This window comes from Trichosurus vulpecula, chromosome 6 (assembly GCF_011100635.1).
Source record: "Trichosurus vulpecula isolate mTriVul1 chromosome 6, mTriVul1.pri, whole genome shotgun sequence".
Lineage (NCBI taxonomy): Eukaryota > Metazoa > Chordata > Mammalia > Diprotodontia > Phalangeridae > Trichosurus > Trichosurus vulpecula.
Genome location: NC_050578.1, coordinates 145,081,231 through 145,104,411, shown reverse-complemented (window position 1 = coordinate 145,104,411; position 23,181 = coordinate 145,081,231). Strand labels below are relative to the sequence as shown.

The window sequence follows — 23,181 nt, the reverse complement described above, 5'->3', positions numbered from 1 at the left end:
TTGTGTACATTGGAAATGATACAGTCCCTGGCTGCTTCCCGCAATTTTTTTGCCTCAGAGTTAAAAGATTCTTGTGCCTAGAGTTGATGAAACAATATGCTCTTTGGCCACTGAACATGCAGTTTTGGTGGCACAGTAGAGTTGTAAAAAGAATTGACTTTGCCTTTCAATCTCTCTTCATTCTACTCTGTGGCAAATAATTCTTTTTCACTGAACTTCTTATGAGGGGTTGTAGAGGAATGGTAGCTTTTCTGACACCCAAGAGAGTAGGGTGACTCTAACTGACTAGCAATGTGAACTGCTCCAGAAGATAAGCTTCACCCTGGGTCTTATAATACCTTTTCCATTTTGTGTTTCCTTTCCTGAGTGACAAACATCCATCCCAAGATCAATGAGTCTAGGAGTGGAAGTGATCAGAGTGTCTGAAAGGTCCAGAGATCCTAAGACAATTGGATGGAGCTGACAGGTAGCAGGGGAAGTACCTTCTTTAGAGAAGACAATTGCCAACCAAAGGAAGAGACCAAACACTGACTTGACTGGACAGAAGACAGACTATGAGGGAATTTGGTGCTAAGATGAAATGGAATTGGACTGCTTAGCAATCCTGCAAGCTGCTTGATATTCCAAAGAAGTTTAAGTACTAACCACACAGGAAAGTATAACTATAGATCTTTAGTGTTATTGAATCCTGTTCTAAGGCTTTGTTTTGCCCCTGCACATTTGTGAGTTTATTGTGTTTAGAATTTCTTTTCCCTGTAGGAAATAAATATCTGTCATATATTTAATTATTATTGCATATTGTAAACTATTCTACTCCCCTTTCCCTTTTTGGGGAGATTTAAAACCTGAGCCAAAATTTCAGGTACATACTAATAGTGGTGCCACTATAGGTAGAAATGTAGAGAAAGCCTAACCCTAATGACCTAATGAGAGGGGTGCAGGGGTGGGGAACCTGTGACCTCAAGGCCACATGTGGACCTCTAGGTCCTCAAGTGTGGTCCTTTGATTAAATCCAAACTTGAGGACCTAGAGGGTTCACATGTGGCCTGGAGTCCACAGGTTCCCCATCCCTGAACCCCTCTCATTAGGTCAGATTCCTGTAGGATTGAACCTGTTTCATAATGCTTTCCTAATCTGCAGAAGGATACCTTGGAAATTGAGATTGAGAGTGCAGTGACCCAGGCCTGAGGACACATGTATTAGGAGGGCAGAGTTTATAATCTCAAAGAGGATCATAAACATGTCTGAAACGTTCGGAACCGCCGGATATAAGAAACTCTCAAAGTAGAAGGCAAAAGAATCAAAACATATATTTAGGCTCCACAGTAACCAACCCATGAACCAGCAACCCCATTTTGATATATTGATCAAAGGCTTCCAGGCCCAATAAGTACGCCTTGAAAGAGTAACCAGGAGGCTACAGAGAAGCATGATTGCGTAAAGCAAAATCATGCTTCCCCCTCTAGGGTAATAAGATTACCCACTGGCCTGAAGTCTTTGTTCAGCTTCCTCCCGTAGGTCAGCTCTGCTACTGGCAGCTCCTGCTTCAGCTGTGGCTGTGGCTGTGGCTGTGACTGCAACTGTAGCTGTAACTGTAACTGTAACTGTAGCTGTAACTGTAGCTGTAACTGTAGCTGTAACTGTAACTGTAGCAGCCTCTGGCTCCAACGGGAGCTGCTTTTAACCATCCAGCTTCTGCGGGGGTGTAAGGTACGCCGGGGAAAGCACAGGTTTTTTCCATCAGCTTAAGCAAGGGAAGCAAGGTGAAGGGGCCGACAAGCTTACTCCAGTCCAAGATACAAACAGCATTCAGTTCAGGGGAAAAAGCCAAACTAGTCAAGGGCACTTGTTGACTAAGTGCTAAGGAGCCCATTTTTGGTTGCCAATACAACTAAATAATTTTAATTGTTAGATATATATCAGGTAAATATATTTGAATAAGATGTCAAGGAACATAATTTTATACAGACTATAAAATCTTTTTTTAGCTAAATTTAAGCTCAGAATACCTATTTATAAAGGATAGTAAAAGTAATCCATCAAAGTATAGATTCTATGTCTCATGTGTAGATATTCATTCCATTAAAATTTTCAAACCAGTATGGATACAAATAGAAATAATAATTTTAAATTAGAAGTTATCAATTAACTATATGTTAGAATTAAAAGAGATCTAATTTGGATTCTAAATGACTAAATATAAAAACAACAAAAACTTACATGCTTTGTGAAATTTGTGTTTAACATCACGGATTGTGGATGTTGGAGATACCTGAAAATTTAGAAAAAAAAAAGAAGAAAATAAATTTTACTTAGTTTGGTCAAGAACAGCTAGTATTTTAGTGAATTCAAGATTGGGACCAAGTCAGTGTTTTATAAGGAGTATTTTAATCTGCTAGCAGGCCTATTGGAAAAGACATAACTAAATGATCACTTTCCTCTGAATCAAGATCATTTACCATTTCTCTCAATTTCATCATTAGTTAGTGTAGAGTAGCCTGTTTACCAGATTCTGACCCCTAGATGGAGTTTTGTATATTTCTCCTGCATGTGAAGTTCCTATTTTGGCTTATTTTTAGAGCATATAAGGCATATTGGAATCAAGGCCAGTGTTGCAAATCAGAACTGTTTGTGTAGAGGTATAGAAGTAGTGCCTATGGATGAATTGGATCTGTAGTCCCTTAAACTGTTTTGTGACTAGGGGCAAGTCATCCAGATAATTATAATCTATTTCTATTCTTTATGGTGTGCATGATGATTGTTAAGTGGATATGTCCCAAGGAAAACATCTATTACTAAATACAATGTTGGCTTTTGGTTCCTTGGAAGGATAACACAATTAGCCATTATTATAGAGTCTGCTTATTTTTTTCACTTCTTTTTTATTTTAAACTTACATACAAAATAAGAAAAGAGAAACAAACTTAAATACTAAAACTAAAATAATACAAAACAAGAAAAGAAAAAAAAAAGTATTGCCATGTGCACAGCACAATGTGAGAAGATTCAAAAAATAAAGCAATAAATTTCCATTTAAAGAAAGCCGATATAATAAATACTATGTGTTGTGTTGAGAGCTGTCCGTCTATTCTTTGCTTCCTTGTAAGTTTTCTTTTGTTCTCTGCTATGCACTTTTTACTTTATTCTTTTTCCCCCTTCTTTCCCCCACCTCCAGGAGGGCACAATTAAGCATCTCTGTACATATACACAGATACACATATATACATATATGTGCATATATACACATACATACATATATAGACGTAAACATGCACAGATGTGCATAAACACACATACACCTATACTTACATACACTTAAACACATACACACACACACACATATATATATATATATATATGTATATATACTTAAATATCAATAATCAGAGCCATATATAGACATATACATTCATATGCATCACTCTAAGACTATTCTATACTTATTTATCCCCTGTTTCTCTAAGGGTGGATAACCTCTTCCTTCATAAGTCCAAGGCTTTCCATGTTTTTCCAAGTCCAACAACTCATCATTTTCTGCACCACAGCAGTTTCCCCACCTTAGACTGTCTAGCTGATTTAAATAGTCCAAAACAATGTTGATAAATATGGCTTACATATAGTATAGTGTCTTTTGATTAAACCTAGTTTAGCTTTAATTTTGCCTCAGATCACGATTACCACCCCTGCTCCTTTCTCCCTAACAAATTCTACTCCTGTTCTTTTATGTTTGTGCATTTCTCTTATTTCCTATCCCTCCTGACTCCTCTAGTTTACTCCTACCTGATAATTTGCCCTACTACTTAACCTACCCCTCCTCCAAGGATCCCTCCCTTATCCTCCCATTCCCTTTAATCCAAAGACCCTTCTATACCTTTTCTATTCTATATTCTATTCTATTCTATGCCTTTAACCTATTCCCTCACCCTCCCCTCTAAAAATCCCTCCATTACCTTCTCCCCTTTCCCTATCCCCTTAGCATTTTATTTCTTTCTGAATTTAGAAGACGTTTATACTTTTTTACGTATGTATATGTTGTTCCATTTTGAATGCATTCCCAATGAAAGTAGGTTTCCAGAACTAACAGCCCTCCTCCCCCATCTAATTCCTCTGTGTCAGGTCTTCCTCTAACACTACATTTGTATCATATAATTACTCTATGTATCTGTTCCTAAATAGTTTTACTTTTAAAATTCATATAATACTCAGGTCTGCCCCAATCTTTCTTATGAGCTATCCAATTACTAATAACAATATTAGACATTTGTTTTTATATTTTAAGGTAAACAGTATGTCCTTATAGAGGCCCTTGTAATTAGTCTTTAGTAAGTACCTTATATTTCTCTTAGCTTTTGTATGTCAAATCTTCTATTAAGTTCAGTGGTTTTTTTTTTTTTTTGAACAAAATCCTGAAGGTCTGACAATTCATTAAATATCCACTTTTAAATCCAGGATTATGCTTAGCTTTGCTGGGTATTATATTTTTGGCTGGAACCCCAGTTCTTTTGCTCTTCCATGTGTAGTTTTCCAAGACCTGCAGTCTTTTAATGTCACCGCTACTAGGTCTTGTGTGATTCTACTTTTGGTACCACCATACTGAATTTTTTTTTCTTGTTGCTCATAATATTTTATCCTTGGGCTGGGGGTTTCAGAATTTGACTATGATATTCCTGTGAGTTTTCCTTGTAGGATCTCTTTCAGATGGTGATCGGTGGATTTTTTTTCTATTTCTGCTTTCTGTTCTTGTCCTAATGCTTTACAACAATTTTTTAAAAAATAATGTCGTGTTATTGCATCAAGATTCTTTGTTTTTCATATATTTCAGGTAGTCCAATTATTCTTATATTTTCTCTTTTTGATCTGTTTTTTTCCAGATCCATTGTTTTTCTTATGAGATGTTTCACATTCTCTTCTACTTTTTTTTCATTCTTTATATTTTGTTTTATTATTTCTTGATCTAGGACAACTTTGCAAGCTTCCTTGTGCCCAATTCTGATTTTAAAAAACTAATTTTCTTTCTTAAGATCCTGGATCTCCTTTTCTAATTGGTTGACTGTCTTTTCACAATCTGCTTGTTTTTCTTGGATTGTTCTTCTTTTTCTAAGAATAAAAATTGTTACATTGCTGGTGGAGTTGTGAACTGATTCAGCCATTTTGGAGAGCAATTTGGAACTATGCCCAACGGGCTATAAAAATGTTCATACCCTTTGACTCAGCAATACCACTCCTAGGGTTGTATCCCAAAGAGATCATACAAGTGGGAAAAGGACCCATTTTTACAAAAATATTTATAGTGGCTCTTTTTGTAGTAGCTAAGAATTGGAAATCAAAGGGATGCCCATCAATTGGGGAATGGCTGAACAATCTGTGGTATATGAAGGTAATTGAATACTATTGTGCTATAAGAAATGGGGATGATATTGATTTCATAACAACCTTGAAGAACCTACATGACATAATGCTGAGTGAGAGGAGCTGAGCCAGGAGAACATTATATGCAACCACAGATATATGGATTCTGTGATGACTAACCCTGACAGACTTTGCTCCTCTCAGCAACACAATATGCAGAGACAGCTCCAAAGGACTCGTGATGGAGAGTGCTATCTACATCCAGAGAAAGAACTACGAAGTATGAATTCAGATTGAGGCACACTTCATGCTCACCTTTTTTCTCCCCCCCCCCCCTTTTTTTTCTCTCTTTTGTATTTGTTGTTGGGTTGTGTTTTTTTTTTCCTTTGGTTCTGTTTCTTCCTTCTCATGATTCATTCCATTGGTCATAATTCTTCTCCACCACTTGACTAGTGTGTAAATTAATTCAATGCGAAGTTATACATGGAAGTTATATGGGATTCCATGCCATCTTGGGGAGAGAGGGAAGAAAATCTGGAACTCAAAATTGTGTAGAACCATGTGTTGCAAACTAAAAATAAAAAAAAAGAATAAAAATTTTCCTAAATCCCTTCATTTGATTTTTAAAGTCTTTTGTAAGTTCATCTATGAGTTCTTTTTGGGCAGATAAACATTTGACATTATTCTTTGGAGGTAGAAGAGAAACCCTCTTTCTTTGCTTCAGTATGCTCCTCTAAAGTTGAACCCAGTCTTCTCTATTCCCATAGTAATTCTTTTTTGTTGGATTCTTTCTCCTTTGCCTCTTCATTTATTTGTTTATTTGTTTGTTTGTTTTTCTATTTTATTTGTAGCAGCTTAATTTTTGTAATCACATCTAGCCCTGAGGTATGGGGGATGGCGCCTTTGGCCTCAGGCCCTCCTTCAGTTCTCCCCTCTGGCATGGAACTGAAACCAAGGTCTCCAGTCTTCTGTAAGTGCTCACAGCCAGTGGTGAGTGCCTCTTCACTGCTTTTGTGTTTGCCTGGCATGCGATGGTTCCTTCTCACCCAGGCTGTGACTCCACAGCACAACTGGGTCTGGCATTGCTTGTCAGCAAAGGTCCCCTAGGTCAGACACCCAACTCTCCTCACTGTCCTGGGAATAAAAGTTCCTGTAGCTAGGGCTGAGGAAGCCTCCCAACCCAGCTAATCCCAGAGTTTGCCCTTTGTTGTTTAAGGGGACCTAGCCTGGAGGTTTTTACTCATCACAGGGACAAAGCTGTCCAGGGATTTTTCTTCAGATCGTCTCTGATTGTCCCAGAAGGACAACTGTTCTGCTCCTACTATTACTTATTTTTATCACTCTTTGTTCACCCTGAGGTGATATTTTATCTCGGGAGAAATCTGGAAAGCTTGGAATTTTCTGACTACTTCTCCATCTCCCTAGAATCTTTTAATTCAGTACTTTTAAAGTTGAGCTCTGCTTCTCGGGTGGAAGGGGCACTGTCCTAAGCTTCTCATACGGGGGGGCTGCACATTTTGGTTGCTTGCCTAGTGCTGTTCAGGTGCCATGGTGGGGGGGCACTACCCACTCACCTGGCACTGTGCTTGGGGCCTTTCTGTGTTTGTGTGTGTGTGTGTGTGTGCGCGTGTGTGTGTGAGGTGGCGAGGGTGGGGGTGGGGGGAGGGGCTGTCCATTTGACTGCTGCTGCACTAGGGCCTGCAGAAAGCCTGCTGCAGGCCCAAGGTCCTCCATGGGCTTAGTGCTGAATCAGGATCCATGGGTGGACTTTTTCTTCAGATCTTCTCTGATTGTCACAGGAGAACCACTCTTCTGCCCCCACTCATATTTATTTTTATGCTCTATGTTCATCCTGAGGTGCTATTATTATCTCATTTATGGGGGAAATCTGGAGAGTTTGGAATTTTCCAATCTACTCCACCATCCTCCCAGAATCCTCTCAAGTTTATTTATTTTCAGCAGTTTTTCCTGAACCTTAGACTATGCCATTTGTTTCATTGTTTTTATTTATCAAAGCTCTCTTTGTTCTCATCAAGAAAGTAGGGGATAGAATAAGTACAGCATTGAATAGATTACATTTATTTTGGTTGTAACCTGCCTAACTTTTATCAATCTCTTTTAAAATAGATTGTATCATAATCCTTTATTTCTAGGGAATAAATAGGATCAATGAAAATATGTGTCATTTGGCAGCTTTTTCTTAGTTTCTCTGGTATACATTTGTTACTTCATGAATGGCAATGAGAAGGATTTGAAGTGATGAATTAGCTAAAAACAATATGAGACCCCCATTAGGGTATATTTTGGAGAAAAACCACATTGAATCAATAACTCATAAATCTTTGACCACTCAAAATGCTTTAAAATTGAATGCCATTTTTTCCCCTATGAAAATAAAGTTGGGTTGGAACAAGGCAATTCTCATAAAAGTACAGTGTGCTTGTAGTAACTGATATATTTCTAAATATCAATCATTGCATTTTATTCTTAATAGCACTTTGAATATAGCAAATTTGAAATCATACCAATAAACAAGGACATTTATTTTAACTTCTTTTTAAAAATAAACTAAATTGTACAATATAGATGGTATTTTTGCTATTTCTAAGTTATTTTTTATCATGGATTTGGATTGAAATGCTGTGAAATCTTAATAAGGAGAGAAGGATGAGATACTGAACTCATTAAGTTTTCAAGGAGAGAAACTACTAAAAATAGGAAAAAAGATGTTCCTTCATGTAGTTTAAAAATAAGCAGATGATAAAAATGTTCTATTTAAGGGATTTCACTAAAATTTTCCTTTCTAGGTCACCAATAAATAGCTATCACTTAGTCCTTGTCAACAGGTTTGATAACCTCAAGGCAAGTTCTAGGTACCTGGTGTCTAAATCAGAAAGGTCCCCCTTCCCTGAAATTTACAACTTTGAAGATAATCAGAATAGAAATATTGACAATTCCTCAATTGTACTTGTACCACACACAGGCACACACACACACACACACACACACACACACACACACACACACACACCTCTGGCTTCACAGGAGTCATTGCTTAATTAAAACAGTAGACAACATTAAACTAGGAAATCAAGGATGTGCCTATCAATTTTCAATTACGTTTGCCTGACTACTACTCTCTGTCCTTCATCTTTACCCCTTAATCCATTTTAGACATTTTTGAATTGTTAGACAGGAATGATATTGATGATTTAAAAAAAAAAAATGAACGTTTTTTACATTGTTTCAATAGTATTCCTAAACAGTATTCTCCCCTTCTCCCACCCAAGCTCCTTACACAAAATCAAAATGTTTCACAAAACTAGAGAATTGTGAAAATGCAATGAAACATGGAGTCCAGTCTATTTAAGTCATTTAATTCCAGATAGCTATTATTGTGTGTGTGTTTGTGTCGTGTAGAAGAAGCATTTTTGTTGTTTAGTTATTTCAGTTGTTTCTGACTCTTCATGACCCCATTTGGGGTTTTCTTGGCAAAGACACCAGAGAGGTTTGTCATTTCCTTCTCTGGCTTATTTTACAAATGGGCAACTAAAGCAAACAGGGTTAAGTGACTTGCCTAGGGTGACAGCTATCTAAGGCCAGTTTTGATCTTAGGAAGATGAGTCTTCCTGGCTTCAGGCTTAGCACTCTATCCACTGTGACACCTAGCAGCCCATGTGGGAGAAATATATCACAACAAAATTGAAATCATTTCTAATTTGAATAGCCAACCTCATATTAATAGATGATGTCTAGAACTGTCTAAATAAGTAAGCAATCAACCATTTAGAAAGAGAGACTCTGAGACCGTTGAAGAGTTGGGGTGAAAACAGACTATAACTCAACTGAAATTAACTCAAGACTATTTTAGACTCAAAGTCATTTTTATTTTACACAAAGTGGGTCTTTTAGGGATGCAGCATGGTACAGTGGACAGAATTTTGAATTTGGACTCAGAAGACCTGAGTTCAAATCATAGATTTAGCATTTATTACTTTGTCACCTTGAGTCAGTCACTTAATCTCTTGGCCTGTTTCCTCATATAAAATGAGGAAGATAGACTAGATAAGGTTGACAATTTCTTCCATCAGGATTGTGCTGGACTCAGCTAAAAGATGCTCTTGGGAGGCCACTCAAACATTTAGTGTGAATATTTGTACCTCAGAACTCAGAAAAAGCTCTATAAAAGTGTCGGATTCATTATTCTGTTGATTGTTTAGATTTAAGAAAGTCTTGCAATCATCCACAAGGTCTGTGTTTTCAGTATTTAGAAAGGAGCAAATGAAAATCACTCTTCCTCAAGAAAAAGCCTTGAACTTTTGTGTTTCTCTATTCTTGCTTTCTCTTCTATCTCTATGTGAATTCAAATTTTCTCTTCATGTTGAAATCCTACAGAAAGAGAGAGGGAGGGAGGGAGGGAGGGAGGGGGAGAGAGAGAGAGAGAGAGAGAGAGAGAGAGAGAGAGAGAGAGAGAGAGAGAGGGAGAGAGAGAGACAGAGAGACAGAGAGAGACAGGGAGACAGAGACAGAGAGACAGAGAGACAGAGACAGAGAGACAGAGAGAGAACAAATAAAATTAAACATATGTTAAGCACTTACTATGACCCAGAGAGAGAGACAGAGAGAGAGAGAGACAGAGAGACAGAGGCAGAGACAGAGAGAGAACAAATAAAATTAAACATATGTTAAGCACTTACTATGACCCAGACACTATGCTAAGGGATGGAAATACAATTATAAGCAAGCAAAATAGTTCTGACCTTTAGAAGTTTAAATTCTAATGGGGTAAAAAACAATATATAAAGGAGAAAAGGGGCAGCAGAGCTTGGTTTGTACCTAGTAGCTGGAAAGTTAGGTGGAAGCCTGGCTCATGTCAGAATAAGGCATGAGCTCTGAAAAGAGAGTGCTGGCTGCTCCGGTATCAGAGTAGTATGTGCTTCTAGAAAGGTTGATGGTAGGGGCAGCGTGATTTGGAGCTGGTGGCAGGTTTAGCTCAAATGCCACCTGTTTCATGAAACATTCTCTGATTCCCCCAGAAGGAAGTGATTACTTTCCTTTTATTCCTGCAACTTTATAGCAATCATATGCATGGTCTTTTGTCACACACTGCTTAGTACTACAATATAAGTGTCCCTAGCAATTCTCTCTACTGAATCATAAACTCACTAAGGACAATGTCCATGGCTTATATCCTTTTGTATCCCTTATGTCTAGCACCATGCACTGTGACTTATGCACAGCAGCAGTTCAATGACTATTTGTTGACTCGCTGACAGAGCACTGAGGGATTCTGGATCTTGGGTCATCCTTGAACCCCAATCAGCCACTTAAAATCTTGACATTTAAACATTCTTATTTCACCTCTTCCTGATGCTTGCTTCATGTCGATGCTTGTCACTTCATTGAAGCTGGAGTACGTCATTCCTTTAGCTCTGCCTGTCAGTTCTGGAGAGTGCTTGACATCCACAGCTGTGGGACCAGAAATGTACTGGAAGCTGCCACCTCCAAATGAGAGCAGAACCACCTGGATCTGCTTGGACTGGGGTTTGCTCAACTGGGCAGTCTAGCAGGGGTTTCCTATCAAGTTATTCTGTTTTTAGTGCATGACATTTTTCTGTCTCCTATATTTCTGTGCCTAAGCATTATCCTGTGCTAAAATTATATATACAATATATCTATCTATATCTAATATATGTGTGTACATGCATACACACACATTTATGTATATATGTATACACATGCACACATACACATGCACACACACACACAGATATACAATAAGAAGCAAGAGTTAATTAGCAACTTAAACAAAAAAAAGATGGTCTCTTAATTGAGATTTCTTGGTGGAAGGAGAGTTCTTTTAAACATTCTAATCAATTTTGAATATGATGGCATCCTGTAATGCACACTAAAAATGGCATTGGTTTTGGAGTGTAAGCACCAGAGTTCAAATCCTGTCTTTGTTAAATATTTATAATCCTCTTATCTATATATAGTAGATAAAGACTGGACTTTTGATTACCTTGATACTGAGAACTCCCTTGAGGAAACTGGCTGTCACGACTACAAACTGACATCTCTGCCAAAGATGGAGAAGAGAAGGAAGTATTCTAGGCATGGGGGTGTGAACATGGTCTGTGTGATGACTGTACCAACTGATTGAATATACTAGAGCAGGGGTGGGAAACCTGAAGTGTTGAGGCCACATGTGGCCTTCTAATTTCTTGGGTACAGCCTTCTTTTAAGAGGATTTGTTCTGTGAAGTTTTGACTCAGTCAAAGGGTTGCACTTGAGGACCTAGAGGGTGGCATATGGCCTCAAGGTCGCAGGTTCCCCAACCCTTTTCTAGAGCTTACCTTTGCAACAGAGGAAACAGACAATGGAGTAGCACAGTAACTAGCCAGCAGGAGGACTTCTTAAGCCCAGTGCAGCTTGATATACCAGTGATGCTTTGCAAAGTAAGCTGAATTCGGAGATGGCTACAACTATTGAAACAAGCCTTGACCAGGTCAGAGGGAGAAACAAACATGCTTCCTAACTTATCCAAAGAACAGCAAACATCCTCCTTTCTGATTTACCTAAAGAGCAGCAAACATCCTGCTTTCTAATTTATCATGACTATAAATATTTTCTCCTTAGATCCCCACTTCCTGTCTGACTTTCCAATTTGTGTTTCTCCCTTAACCCCCACTTAACCATAAATACCTCAAAAAAGTCCTAAATACCTCAAATATGTATAAATACCTCGTTGTTTTCCCACTCCCCTTTGAGCAATTGAACACTTGTTTCTCTCCTCCAGCTTTCAAGCTTCTCAGACAAGAAACGCCATTATAATTTTGTAAACTGTCATCAGACTCTGGCTTATTTCAGGTCCCCCTTTTTGAACCTGAGGTTTCTTCCATTTTAGCAGTTAAAAAAGGATTGTTATTTTACCAGGGGACAACCAGACAAAACATATAGAGTAAAACGCTGAGAATCTGTATGACTGGAAAGATAATAGTACTTTCCTCATTTGTGGAAAAATTAAGAAGGGATAGTTTGGGGAGAAAATAAAATTTTCTGGTTTTGACATATTGAATTTGAGATGTCTATGAGACATATATAGTACTCACGTATTTTTATGTGCATGTATACATACATATATACATATAGGTATACATACATACACAAATCCATATATATATAAATCATCTACTTAGATGTAATAATTATACCCACAAGGGCTGATGAGAAACCCATGTTAGTATAGCCAGAGAAGAGGGTTCAGTGCAGTGTCTTAAGGGAGACCCATCGTTTATCCTCATGACCTGCAGAGAAAGTTAAGAGTCTTACCCAGGGTTATGCATCCATTATATGTCAAAAGTAGAATGTGAACCTGGGTCTTCTTGGCTCTATCAAACACATCATTTTGCCTTAAAAAGAGATTTGGGAAGTGATTACATACTGGGTTTTGTGGTGACAGAAATTATAGAATCAACAATGAGTGATTGGAAGAATGGTGGCACATTGGCAAAAATACAGAAGTTAGGAAGAGGAGCAGGGTCAAAGAAAAAGATAGCTTTGTTTCATTCCTGTTTAGTTTGAAATTACTGTGGGCAGGGGGGTGGAGCCAAGATGGAGGCTGGAAAGCAGGAACTAGTGTGAGCTCACCGCCAAGTCCCTCCAAAACCCTATAAAAATGGCTTTGAACCAATTCTAGAACTGCAGAACCCACAAAATAGCAGAGGGAAGCAGGGCTCCAGCCCAGGACAGCCTGGATGGTCTCTGGGTAAGGTCTATCATGCACAGAGCTGGAAGCAGAGTGGAGCAGAGTCCAGCACGGCAGCAGGACCAACCAGACTGGGAGTCGGGTGGGGTGGGCCCTAGCACCCTGAATCAGTGAGCTGTGGCAGTTACCAGACTTCTCAATCCACAAACACCAAAGACAACAAAGAAGGTTAGTGGGAAAAGCTGCTGGGGCCAGAGTAAAAGAAGGAGCTTGTGGTTCAGCCACAGCCCTGGGGACAGCGGAGGTGGGGCAGCTACAGAACTACAGCTGCATTTACTTCTGGCCCCAGGCCCACCTGGTGGGAGGAATTAAGTGGTGGATCAGAGCAGAAGTGCAGAGCCTGCTGAAGATCTGAGTCCAGTCCAGGTTGGGGGTTCTTGGGGAAGGAGGAGTGCTGGTGTGGCAGAGCTGGCTGTAATAGCTCTGAAAACAACAGCGCATCCCCTCAAGCTTGGAATGTAGTACTCTTTACTCTACAAGCAGTCATACCCCGACAAAAAAACTCAAGGGACAAGCAAGATAGCTGGGAACATGTCCAGGCAGCGAAAATGCACCCAGATTCAGTCTCAGACTTTGGAATCTTTCTTTGGTGACAAAGAAGACCAAAACATATGGCCTGAAGAGGTCAACAAAGTCAAAGAGCCTACAACAAAAGCCTCCAAGTAAAAACATGAACTGGTCTCAGGCCATGGAAGAGCTCAAAAAGGATTTGGAAAAGCAAGTTAGAGAAGTAGAGGAAAAATTGGGAAGAGAAATGAGAATGATGCAAGAAAACCATGAAAAACAAGTCAATGACTCGCTAAAGGAGAACCAAAAAATACTGAAAAATATACTGAAGAAAACAACGCCTTAAAAAATAGACTAACTCAAATAGCAAAAGAGCTCCAAAAAGCCAATGAGGAGAAGAATGCCTCGAAAGGCAGAATTAGCCAAATGGAAAAGGAGGTCCAAAAGACCACTGAAGAAAATACTACCTTAAAAATTAGATTGGAGCAAGGGGAAGCTAGTGACTTCATGAGTAATCAAGATAGTATAAAACAGAACCAAAGGAATGAAAAAGTGGAAGACAATGTCAAATATCACATTAGAAAAACCACTGCCCTGGAAAATAGATCCAGGAGAGATAATTTAAAAATTATTGACTACCTGAAAGCCATGATCAAAAAAAGAGCCTAGATATTATCCTTCAAGAAATTATCAAGGAGAACTGCCCTGATATTCTAGAGCCACAGGGCAAAATAGAAATTGAAAGAATCCACAGATCACCTCCTCAAAAAGATCCCAAAAAGAAATCTCCTAAGAATATTGTCGCCAAATTCCAGAGCTCCCAGATCAAGGAGAAAATATTGCAAGCAGCCAGAAAGAAACAATTTGAGTATTGTGGAAACACGATCAGAATACCGAAGATCTAGCGGCTTCTACATTAAGAGATCGAAGGGCTTGGAATACGATATTCTGGAGGTCCATGGAGCTAGGATTAAAACCAAGAATCACCTACCCAGCAAAACTGAGTATCATGCTCCAAGGCAAAAAATGGATTTTCAATAAAATAGAGGACTTTCAAGCTTTCTCAGTGAAAAGACCAGAGCTGAATAGAAAATTTGACTTTCAAACACAAAAATCAAGAGAAGCATGAAAAGTTAATCAAGAAAAAGAAATTGCAAGGGACTTACTAAAGTTGAACTGTTTTGTTGACATTCCCAAATGGAAAGATGATGTGTATGATTCATGAGATCTCAGTATTAGAGTAGCTGAGGGGAATATGCACACACGCACACACACACACACATATATATATATATATGTGTGTGTGTGTGTGTGTGTGTATATATGTGTGTGTGTGTATGTATATATGTGTGTGTGTATATATATATATATATATATATAGAGAGAGAGAGAGAGAGAGAGAGAGAGACAGAGAGAGAGAGAGAGAGAGATAGAGAGAGACAGAGAGAGAGAGGGAGAGAGAGACAGAGAGAGAGAGAGGGCACAGGGTGAGTTGAATATGAAGGGATGATATCTAAAAGAAATAAAAATCAAATTAAGGGATGAGAGAGGAATATATTGAGAGAGGGAGAAAGGGAGAGATAGAATGGGGTAAATTATCTCTCATAAAAGAAAAAGAAAAAGCAGTTCTGTATGAAGGGAAGAGAAGGCAGGTGAGGGTGAATGAGTGAATCTTGCTCTCATCAGATTTGACCTGAGGAGGGAATACCATACACACTCAATTGGGTATCTTACCCCACAGGAAAGAAGGAGGAAGAAGATAAAAAAGGGGGGATGATAGAAGGGAGGGCAGACAGGGGAAGGAGGTAATCAAAACCAAATACTTTCAAAAAGGGACAGGGTCAAGGGAGAAAATTCAATAAAGGGGGATAGGTTAGGAAGGAGCGAAACATAGCTAGTGTTTCATAACATGATTATTGTGGAAGGGTTTTACATAATGATACAAATGTGGCCTGTGTTGAATTGCTTGCCTTCTTAGGGAGGATGGGTGAGGGGGAACGAGGGGAGAGAATTTGGAACTCAAAGTTTTAAAAACAGATATTCAAAAACAACAAAAAAAAAGTTCTTGCGTACAACTAGGAAATAAGATACACAGGCAATGGGGCATAGAAATTTATCTTGCCCTGCAAAAAAGGAAGGGAAAAGGGGATGGGAGGGCAGTGGGATGACAGAAGGGCGGGCTGACTGGGGAATGGGGCAACCAGAATATAAGCCATCTTGGAGTGTGGGGGTGGGTAGAAATGAGGAGAAAATTTGTAATTCAAACTCTTGTAAAAATCAATGCTGAAAACTAAATATATTAAATAAATTAAATTAAAAAGAAAAAAAGAAATGACTGTGGGCTATCCAGGTGAAGAAACAAAGCTAGCAGTAATTATGCCACAAAAGGTATCATTTAAACCACTAGTGAAAAACTCAAGTAGAAATGTATCCTTAAAGTTAACATATTGACTTAAGAAAACAACAAATTGACATTGTCTATATTGTGTTTGTATTTATTTCATCAAACATTGCCCAATTACATTTTAATCTCTTTCCAGTCAAAATGGGGAGTTTTGATCTTGCATGAGGGAGAATTTGACACCCCTGGGGCAAATAGGGATATTTATCTTAGATAAGAGACAACCCGTGCATGGGCCTGGAAGCGATAGACTCAATATCTGAAGGACTCTCATGTGGAAGATATATTGCATTGATGTGCTTTGTCCCCAGGGGTTGGAAGTTGCAGAGAGGCAAATTTAGGCTTGAGCTAAGAAAAAACTCCCTAAAATTGCAGATGTGCAAAAGCAAAATGGGCTTTTTTCCCCCTGAAGATAATGGATTCTCTTTCTCCAAAAGCTAGATAATTGCTTATTTCATTTGTTTTAGAAGACATTATTTTTCAGATCTAGATGGCCAAATACATGTTAAATGCTTGCTGAATAAATTAAAGGGCTTTTGTGGATGTTTTCCACTTTGGAATTCTTCAAACCTTTGAAAAAAAGTGACTATCTTTCATCGAAAAAAATTAATATGCACACCTCTAAAACTCTAATTTCATCTCACTGTCTCTATTTCTGTCTCTTCTTTCCCAGTCAGTTATTGAATCCTTCTTTTTTTATTCTGCAAGCAAAAACCACTTAAGATCAGGGATTTCACCACACATAGATGGCTCCACATATTAACACACGGGGAGAGGGTAAGATCAGGTTATTTTAGCCCAGTTACAGGATCACAAAGCAAGTTCTTCCAACAGAGTTCCTGTGAACGGACTCTCATGAGATAGTTTTAACAAAGTAGTGAGGGAATCAGAGAGGTTGAGGTAAACTAGTAAGTATATGAGGTCAGATTTGAACACGGTTGCAAAGGACCCTGCCAGCAAAAGCAACTGGTGTGCTAATTGGAGCTGCCCATTTTTAGTATAGAAGCCGACTTCGAATCAAGTGGTTAGTGCTTGTTAGCTCTGGGATTCTCCTAACCACAGAGCTCACTTGGGCATAACATTTCTGAAGTCCCTCCCAACAAATTTAGCTTTATTCCCCAGCTCTTCCTTAATTCTGAGAATCCAATTATACTTGGCCAGAGGTTCAGATAATCAGGGTGAATCAGTCTTGATGTGTCCAATGCAGAGACCCAGAAAATACTTTCAGTCTCCCCAGAACAAATACCAACTATACTAAGCTACCTTGCATGCCTTGAGAGATTCAGTCACACAGCCAAACTGGCTCTCTTTGAGCAAGAGTCAACTGCAGTCTTTTTCATTTACAACATTTTTTAACGTGCTTAGAATTAATCACTACCACCTGAATGTCTGTAGTAGTGAGGAAGGATTTCTAAATTTCCCAGTCATCTTGCTCAATGAAATCTTCAATAGAAAACAATGTATAACCTTGATGAAGGTCTTATGTTGGTCCTCAAGTTATCAGGTGTGATGTATCTGCTGGGCTTTTCGGGAGATTTGGAGTCCAAGTAATATTTATTTCCCTGATCAAGTGAATTCCAAGGCATTAACATCCATGCCAATTACAACCTTATCAGTATTGTCAACCTTCAATAGCATTCTTTAGCAGCTCCAGAACTTTTTATTCTCCAGAATATTAGAAGTAAAGTCACTCTCATCCTTTCCTTCAGTAGCATCCTGTCCACATTTCTACTAAATAACATTATTCAGTTTGTGGTAGACCACAGCTCCAATGTGCAAGAAGTTCTTGAAGTTTGCTGCTATAATATGAAATCTTACATTGGTAGCTTCTTAGCAGCCTGAGAGCGACCACAGATCATATTGAAAAGCTATAACTGGCAGGATGGCTTCATTGTGGCAATGCTGGGGGAACAATTTTATCAGCTGTTCTGGACTTATAAACACCCCATGACAGTCCAAGTACGCATTCATAACAAATTGACATTTATTCTTAGTGTCAGCCATTTCTAACATCAATTTGTCATTCTTCTTCTGCTCCACAAAAGTCTTTCTTGCTAATCAAGCCTGGGGAAAAAAGTTTTATTTGACATGTCCAACAGCTTTTGGGACACCTTTCCCCATGCGGAGAATCTTGTCAGTGTCTTGAAGCTCTAAGGCTTCATAGATGCCAGTAGAAGAAACACTGGGCACAGCAGCTCAGAAGAGAACTTTCGAAAGTGCAGAGATCAACTTCAATGCTGCAGGTACCAGGAGAGTCAAAGATATTGCTTGCCTGGATCTTCAGAATAGACATGTTGAGTTTTTAGTAGGGGATTTCTACGTTAGACTCAAAGAACAAAGGCTGAGGGGGCTGCCAACACCAAGAAACAGTATTAAATCCTCTGTAATTCTTTTCAGAAATATTCTTCCCTTCTTGAAAGTTCAACTTTTGATGAAGAGGAAGCTGTGGTAAGTTAATTAAATTTATAGATATTAATTCACCATGGTTGGATTTTGAGCCTTTCAGACAATATTTAAAACATGATTACATTTTTCAGAAGTTAATGTGGCAGAAGCAAAGAATAGCTTTCCCTAGTTAGATAATTCATTTTTACAAATGAGGAACTGAGTTAATTGACTTAGCCAGGGTCACCTAGCTGGTAAGTGTATGAGGTCAGATTTGAACTCAGGTCCTCCTGACCCCAGGGCAGGCATTCTATCCAGTGTGCCACCAAGCTGCCTATCTGTTGTTGTTGTTGTTGAATTGTTTTAGCCTTGTCCTACTCTTCATGACCCTGTTTTGGATTTTTTTCTTGGCAGAGATACTGGAGTAGTTTGCCATCTCCTTCTCCAGCCCATTTTTACAGATGAAGAACTGAGACAAATGGGGCTATCTGACTTGCCCAGCTACTAAGTGTCTGAGGCTACATTTGAACTCAGAAAGATAAGTATTCCTGATTCTAAGCCCAGTACTACACACACACACACATACACACACACATGCATGCACACATGCACATTTAGTTATTTATTTATATACATATAAAAACTATAGGTATATGTTTATGTATGTATATGTGTATAGAATTTCTTTAAAAATTTGAAAATAATGAATCTTAAGTTTGATTTATTTCTAATAAAATTGCTTTCTTTTCTATTTTTAACATATGTTTTACTTGGAATAATTTACTGAGAAATTTTCTAGTTTCTAAATTTTCTTATTCAGTAGTTAAGCATTTGGAAGTGTAGTTTTCCAACAATTTGGTTTATAGCATATATTCATTCCTAAACACCTACTCTTGTTAATCATTAAATTGTTTTCATTAAATATTTTCATTCCTAAGATTTAAATATATGGGTACTTATTTTCCAAATGCAAATCACACTTTCTTCATGCATTAATAAATGGTATTCATTGAGTACTGTAGTTGAAAATTCCATTGGTTGCTGGCTGGACTTCTGGTGATAAGACTTTGCCTTTAGCTAGATTGGTGATAAGACTTTGCACCCAGCTGACTGTTGACAGATTTATAGCCTGTAACTGGGCCTACACTTATAGTTTTTCTAGCTTGGTAGACCTCCCAGAATTTGTACTACACCTGTTATAGCCTTTGTGACCCCTGGCCATCTTGATGCTATGATAAAACACCAGAGTAAGACTTCAGTGGAGGTAACATAAATCTTACAAGGGAACACATATAATGCAATATAAAAGAACTGAACTATCAGTTAGATTATCTTTTTTTATCTTTTGATGTTGCTTCTTATTTACTGCAAACACACATAATTGTTCATCCTATATTGTGATGATGAATATATGGATTGTGTTTATGTATGTGTTTGTGTATGTGTGTGTGTGTGTGTGTGTGTGTGTGTGTGTATTACTAAAAATATTTATTTGATTGTATTTAGTTAATTGGTGTTCTTCACACATATCTTCTAATTCCAAATCCAACACACTCTCAATTTTGCCACCTAGTGGCTAAATCAATTAATGAAAGTACAGAAAAGAAAGTACAGAGATCTATTCATGAAATAGTTATGATTTGTGTGAAGCATTTTTTTCTGGGTGCTGTGATCATTAAAATCTGGGAAAAATCACATGTAATCTGCTGATAGTTTCATATAATTTTATATTGATGAAACAGGTTAAAATGAACCCAAAGTGTAAATTCACAAGAGAAGAAAATTTTGTATTGGATTAATGAATTAATAGCTCTCTGATGCCATCAAAGTAGGTACCCCAGACATTATAAAGATATGAGTTCAAACACATCCTCTCAATCTATGTAATTCATGTCCATATTTTCTTGTCCAGGGTCTACCTAACATGCTAGACTTTTCCTAGTGATGGGGTTTAGACTGTGGGGACCCCCTTGAAACCCACCCTCAATCTTCCCACTTGATCTGGCTTTTCATGTCCAAATAGCTTAGCCTAGTCTTTCACTGTCTGGCTACCTCTGGATTTCCTTCTGGCTGTTTCCCACCCTTGATCCAGATCAAAATATCTATACCCTAGCTCTATTACCCTAGTTCTCTTATTATCTGTCATCTCCAGGTAGCCTGATTTCCCACCCTGGAGTCTGACCTCGCCCCAGTCTGCTCTAAACCCCTCCTCTAGTCATCCCTGATTACTCAAGACCACCCTTCAACCCTTCCCGCAAGCTTTCTGTATATAAGTCTCATGTTGCCTCCAAGATGGTGCTGAGATTCAATCTAGCTAGCTCAGTAGGTAGAATCTGGCCCATTTGTCAAAACAAGCATCACAAAGGGTGGGATTTCTTAAGACAACCCAATATGGGAAATCCTTAACAAACTTTGTCTTTTTTCTTGGGTGGAATTCTTTCGGCAGGACCTGGAATGTTGGTATTTTGGGGTCTTGAATACCTCTCAACCCCAAACCTTATCACTAGGGCTTTTAAGTTTCTTTAAAGACAAGTGCAACACTGGAATGGTCCATCTATATCTTTCCTTCTTTGTACCTGATTGAGCTACTTCCTTTTTGCAATTTCACATTTCATTGATGATATTCTTTCCCCCTGGGTTCTTGAAGGTTATGACAGAAGACCATGTTTGACAAATGTTTCTATCATGCTGGAAAGATTGCGTCTGATTTTTGAGACCCAGTGTGTAAAGTAAGAGGGTTTCACTAAATGGTCTTTGGATGACTTTGCAGCTCAATAACTGCTATCCAATGAAAAGCATAAAGAGGTTCACCACCAGTGGGCTGTCCAACAGGTGATTTTTCTTTAAAATCTTTGCATTGCATGAAATTAAGGGAAAATACAAACTGGCCCTCAGCTCTATGCTTCCTCCTTTTGCAATGACAGTAACATAATCACTTCAAAATATCAGTAACTATTTTTACTCTACATGTGAAATCCATATTCAAGGACCACTGGATTTATAGGAATGAAAACATCAATTTGACATCATAGCTACAAATAAAAGCAGAAGGTTAAAGTTTTTCAATAAAAGGATTTTTAAAAGAGAATAGAAAACAATCAAGTAACTTTCACACTTATGCTTAGTATATGAATTCTTAAAAAGAGATAATTAGAAATATAAAATAGCTAATTTTGATTGCATGAAATTAAAAAGATTTTACATGAATGGAAGCACTAATGTGGCTAGGGTAAGTATGTTAAGTGGGAGGAAAAATTCTTACTATCAAGTATCTCTGATAATGTTCTGATAGCCAAGGTCTATAAGCATTTAAAAAACCCATAAAATTAGCCATTCCCCAATGGGAAAATGATCAAAGGATATGAACAAATGAGTCTCAAAAACATAATTGCATACTATAACAACCACATGAAAGAGTGCTCCAACTTACTCATAATAAGAGAAATATAAATCCAAAGAAATTTGAGATTTCACTTCCTAGCCAGCAAATACCCCAAAATTACAAAATACGAAGGTAGTCAATATAGGAGGGGTTGTTGAAAGACTGACTTGATCCAAACATTATGAATTACGAACAATTTGGAATTATTTAAGAAAGTTGCTATAGTTTAAAGATTCCACTAACAGGCATACGCCTTAATGGCGTTAATGACACAAAGAAAGGGTCCATACACAGCAAAATCAATGTAACAAGTCCTCGTTTTTTTAGTAGGAAAAAAAAAAAACTTAGAATAAACTTGGTGTTTATAAAGCTGGGGAATAGCTAAACAAATTGTGGTACATTAATGTAATGCAGGGCAATTAGGTGGCACAGTGGATAGAGCACTGGTCCTGGAGTCAGAAGACTCATCTTCCTGAGTTTAAATCTGTTCTCAGACACTTAATAGCTGGGTGACCCTGAAAAGGTCACTTAACCCTGTTTGCCTCAGTTTCTTCATCTGTAAAATTAGCTGGAGAAGAAAATGGCAAACCACCCCAGCATGTTTGCCATGAAAACCCCAAATGGGATCATGAAGATTCAGATGTGACTGAACAACAAAAGTAATGCAACATTATTATGCTTTAGGAAGTTATGAATATTGTATATTACTACACATATATATGATTTATGCATACATATATGCATGTAAACATACGTGTGTATACACAGATACACATATATAAAATTGTAGAAGTTTGCAAAACTCTGATCCAATTAGTGTAAAAGGACTGCTTAATCCTTTTGTTTGCAGATAATTTGATTTTACATCTCTTTAACACAACATATTTCTTTCACCAGAATATTTGCAAAATCTTAATGTCTGCATTAATTGATTTTAGTTATTGTTTTGAACATGGCAACGATTGATTTTAAATTCTCTATCATGACAATAGTAAACATTTGTACATCATCCATGAAACTTAATAATATTCTCAAATTGCTACTCTCTATTTCATAAGTGCAGCCCATTTAGTCTGTATTCTATCTGAGTTATTTTTTTTAATAAAATATACAAAAGAAAGAGAAAGAAAGAGAGAGAAAAAGGAAGGAAGAGAGAGGGGGGGGGAGGAAGGAAGGAAGGAAGAAAGAAAGAAAGAGAAGAAAGAAGGAAAGAAAGAAGGAAAGAGAAGAAAGAAGGAAAGAAAGAAAGAGTTGAAAAAATTTACCCAGAAAAATGTTAGAGAAAATTTTAAATGAAATTAGTGATGTAAAAATAATCCTTAGCAGAATTCTCAGGAGCCTAAAATAGAAAAAAAATCAATCGTAGAAAGTAAAAAAATAAGGCACCAT

The 23,181-nt window shown here is 37.9% G+C and overlaps 1 protein-coding gene across 2 annotated transcripts in view; it reads right to left on the bottom strand.

Annotated features, from left to right (window-relative positions):
• The window catches only part of TECRL (trans-2,3-enoyl-CoA reductase like), a 205,892-nt gene that overhangs the window by 147,104 nt on the left and 35,607 nt on the right, over positions 1 to 23,181 (bottom strand). For both annotated transcript variants that reach the window (XM_036763427.1, XM_036763428.1), the window contains exon 2: positions 2,221 to 2,272. In XM_036763427.1, the coding sequence (XP_036619322.1) occupies positions 2,221 to 2,272 (52 nt within the window). The remainder of the gene's footprint in view (positions 1 to 2,220; positions 2,273 to 23,181) is intronic.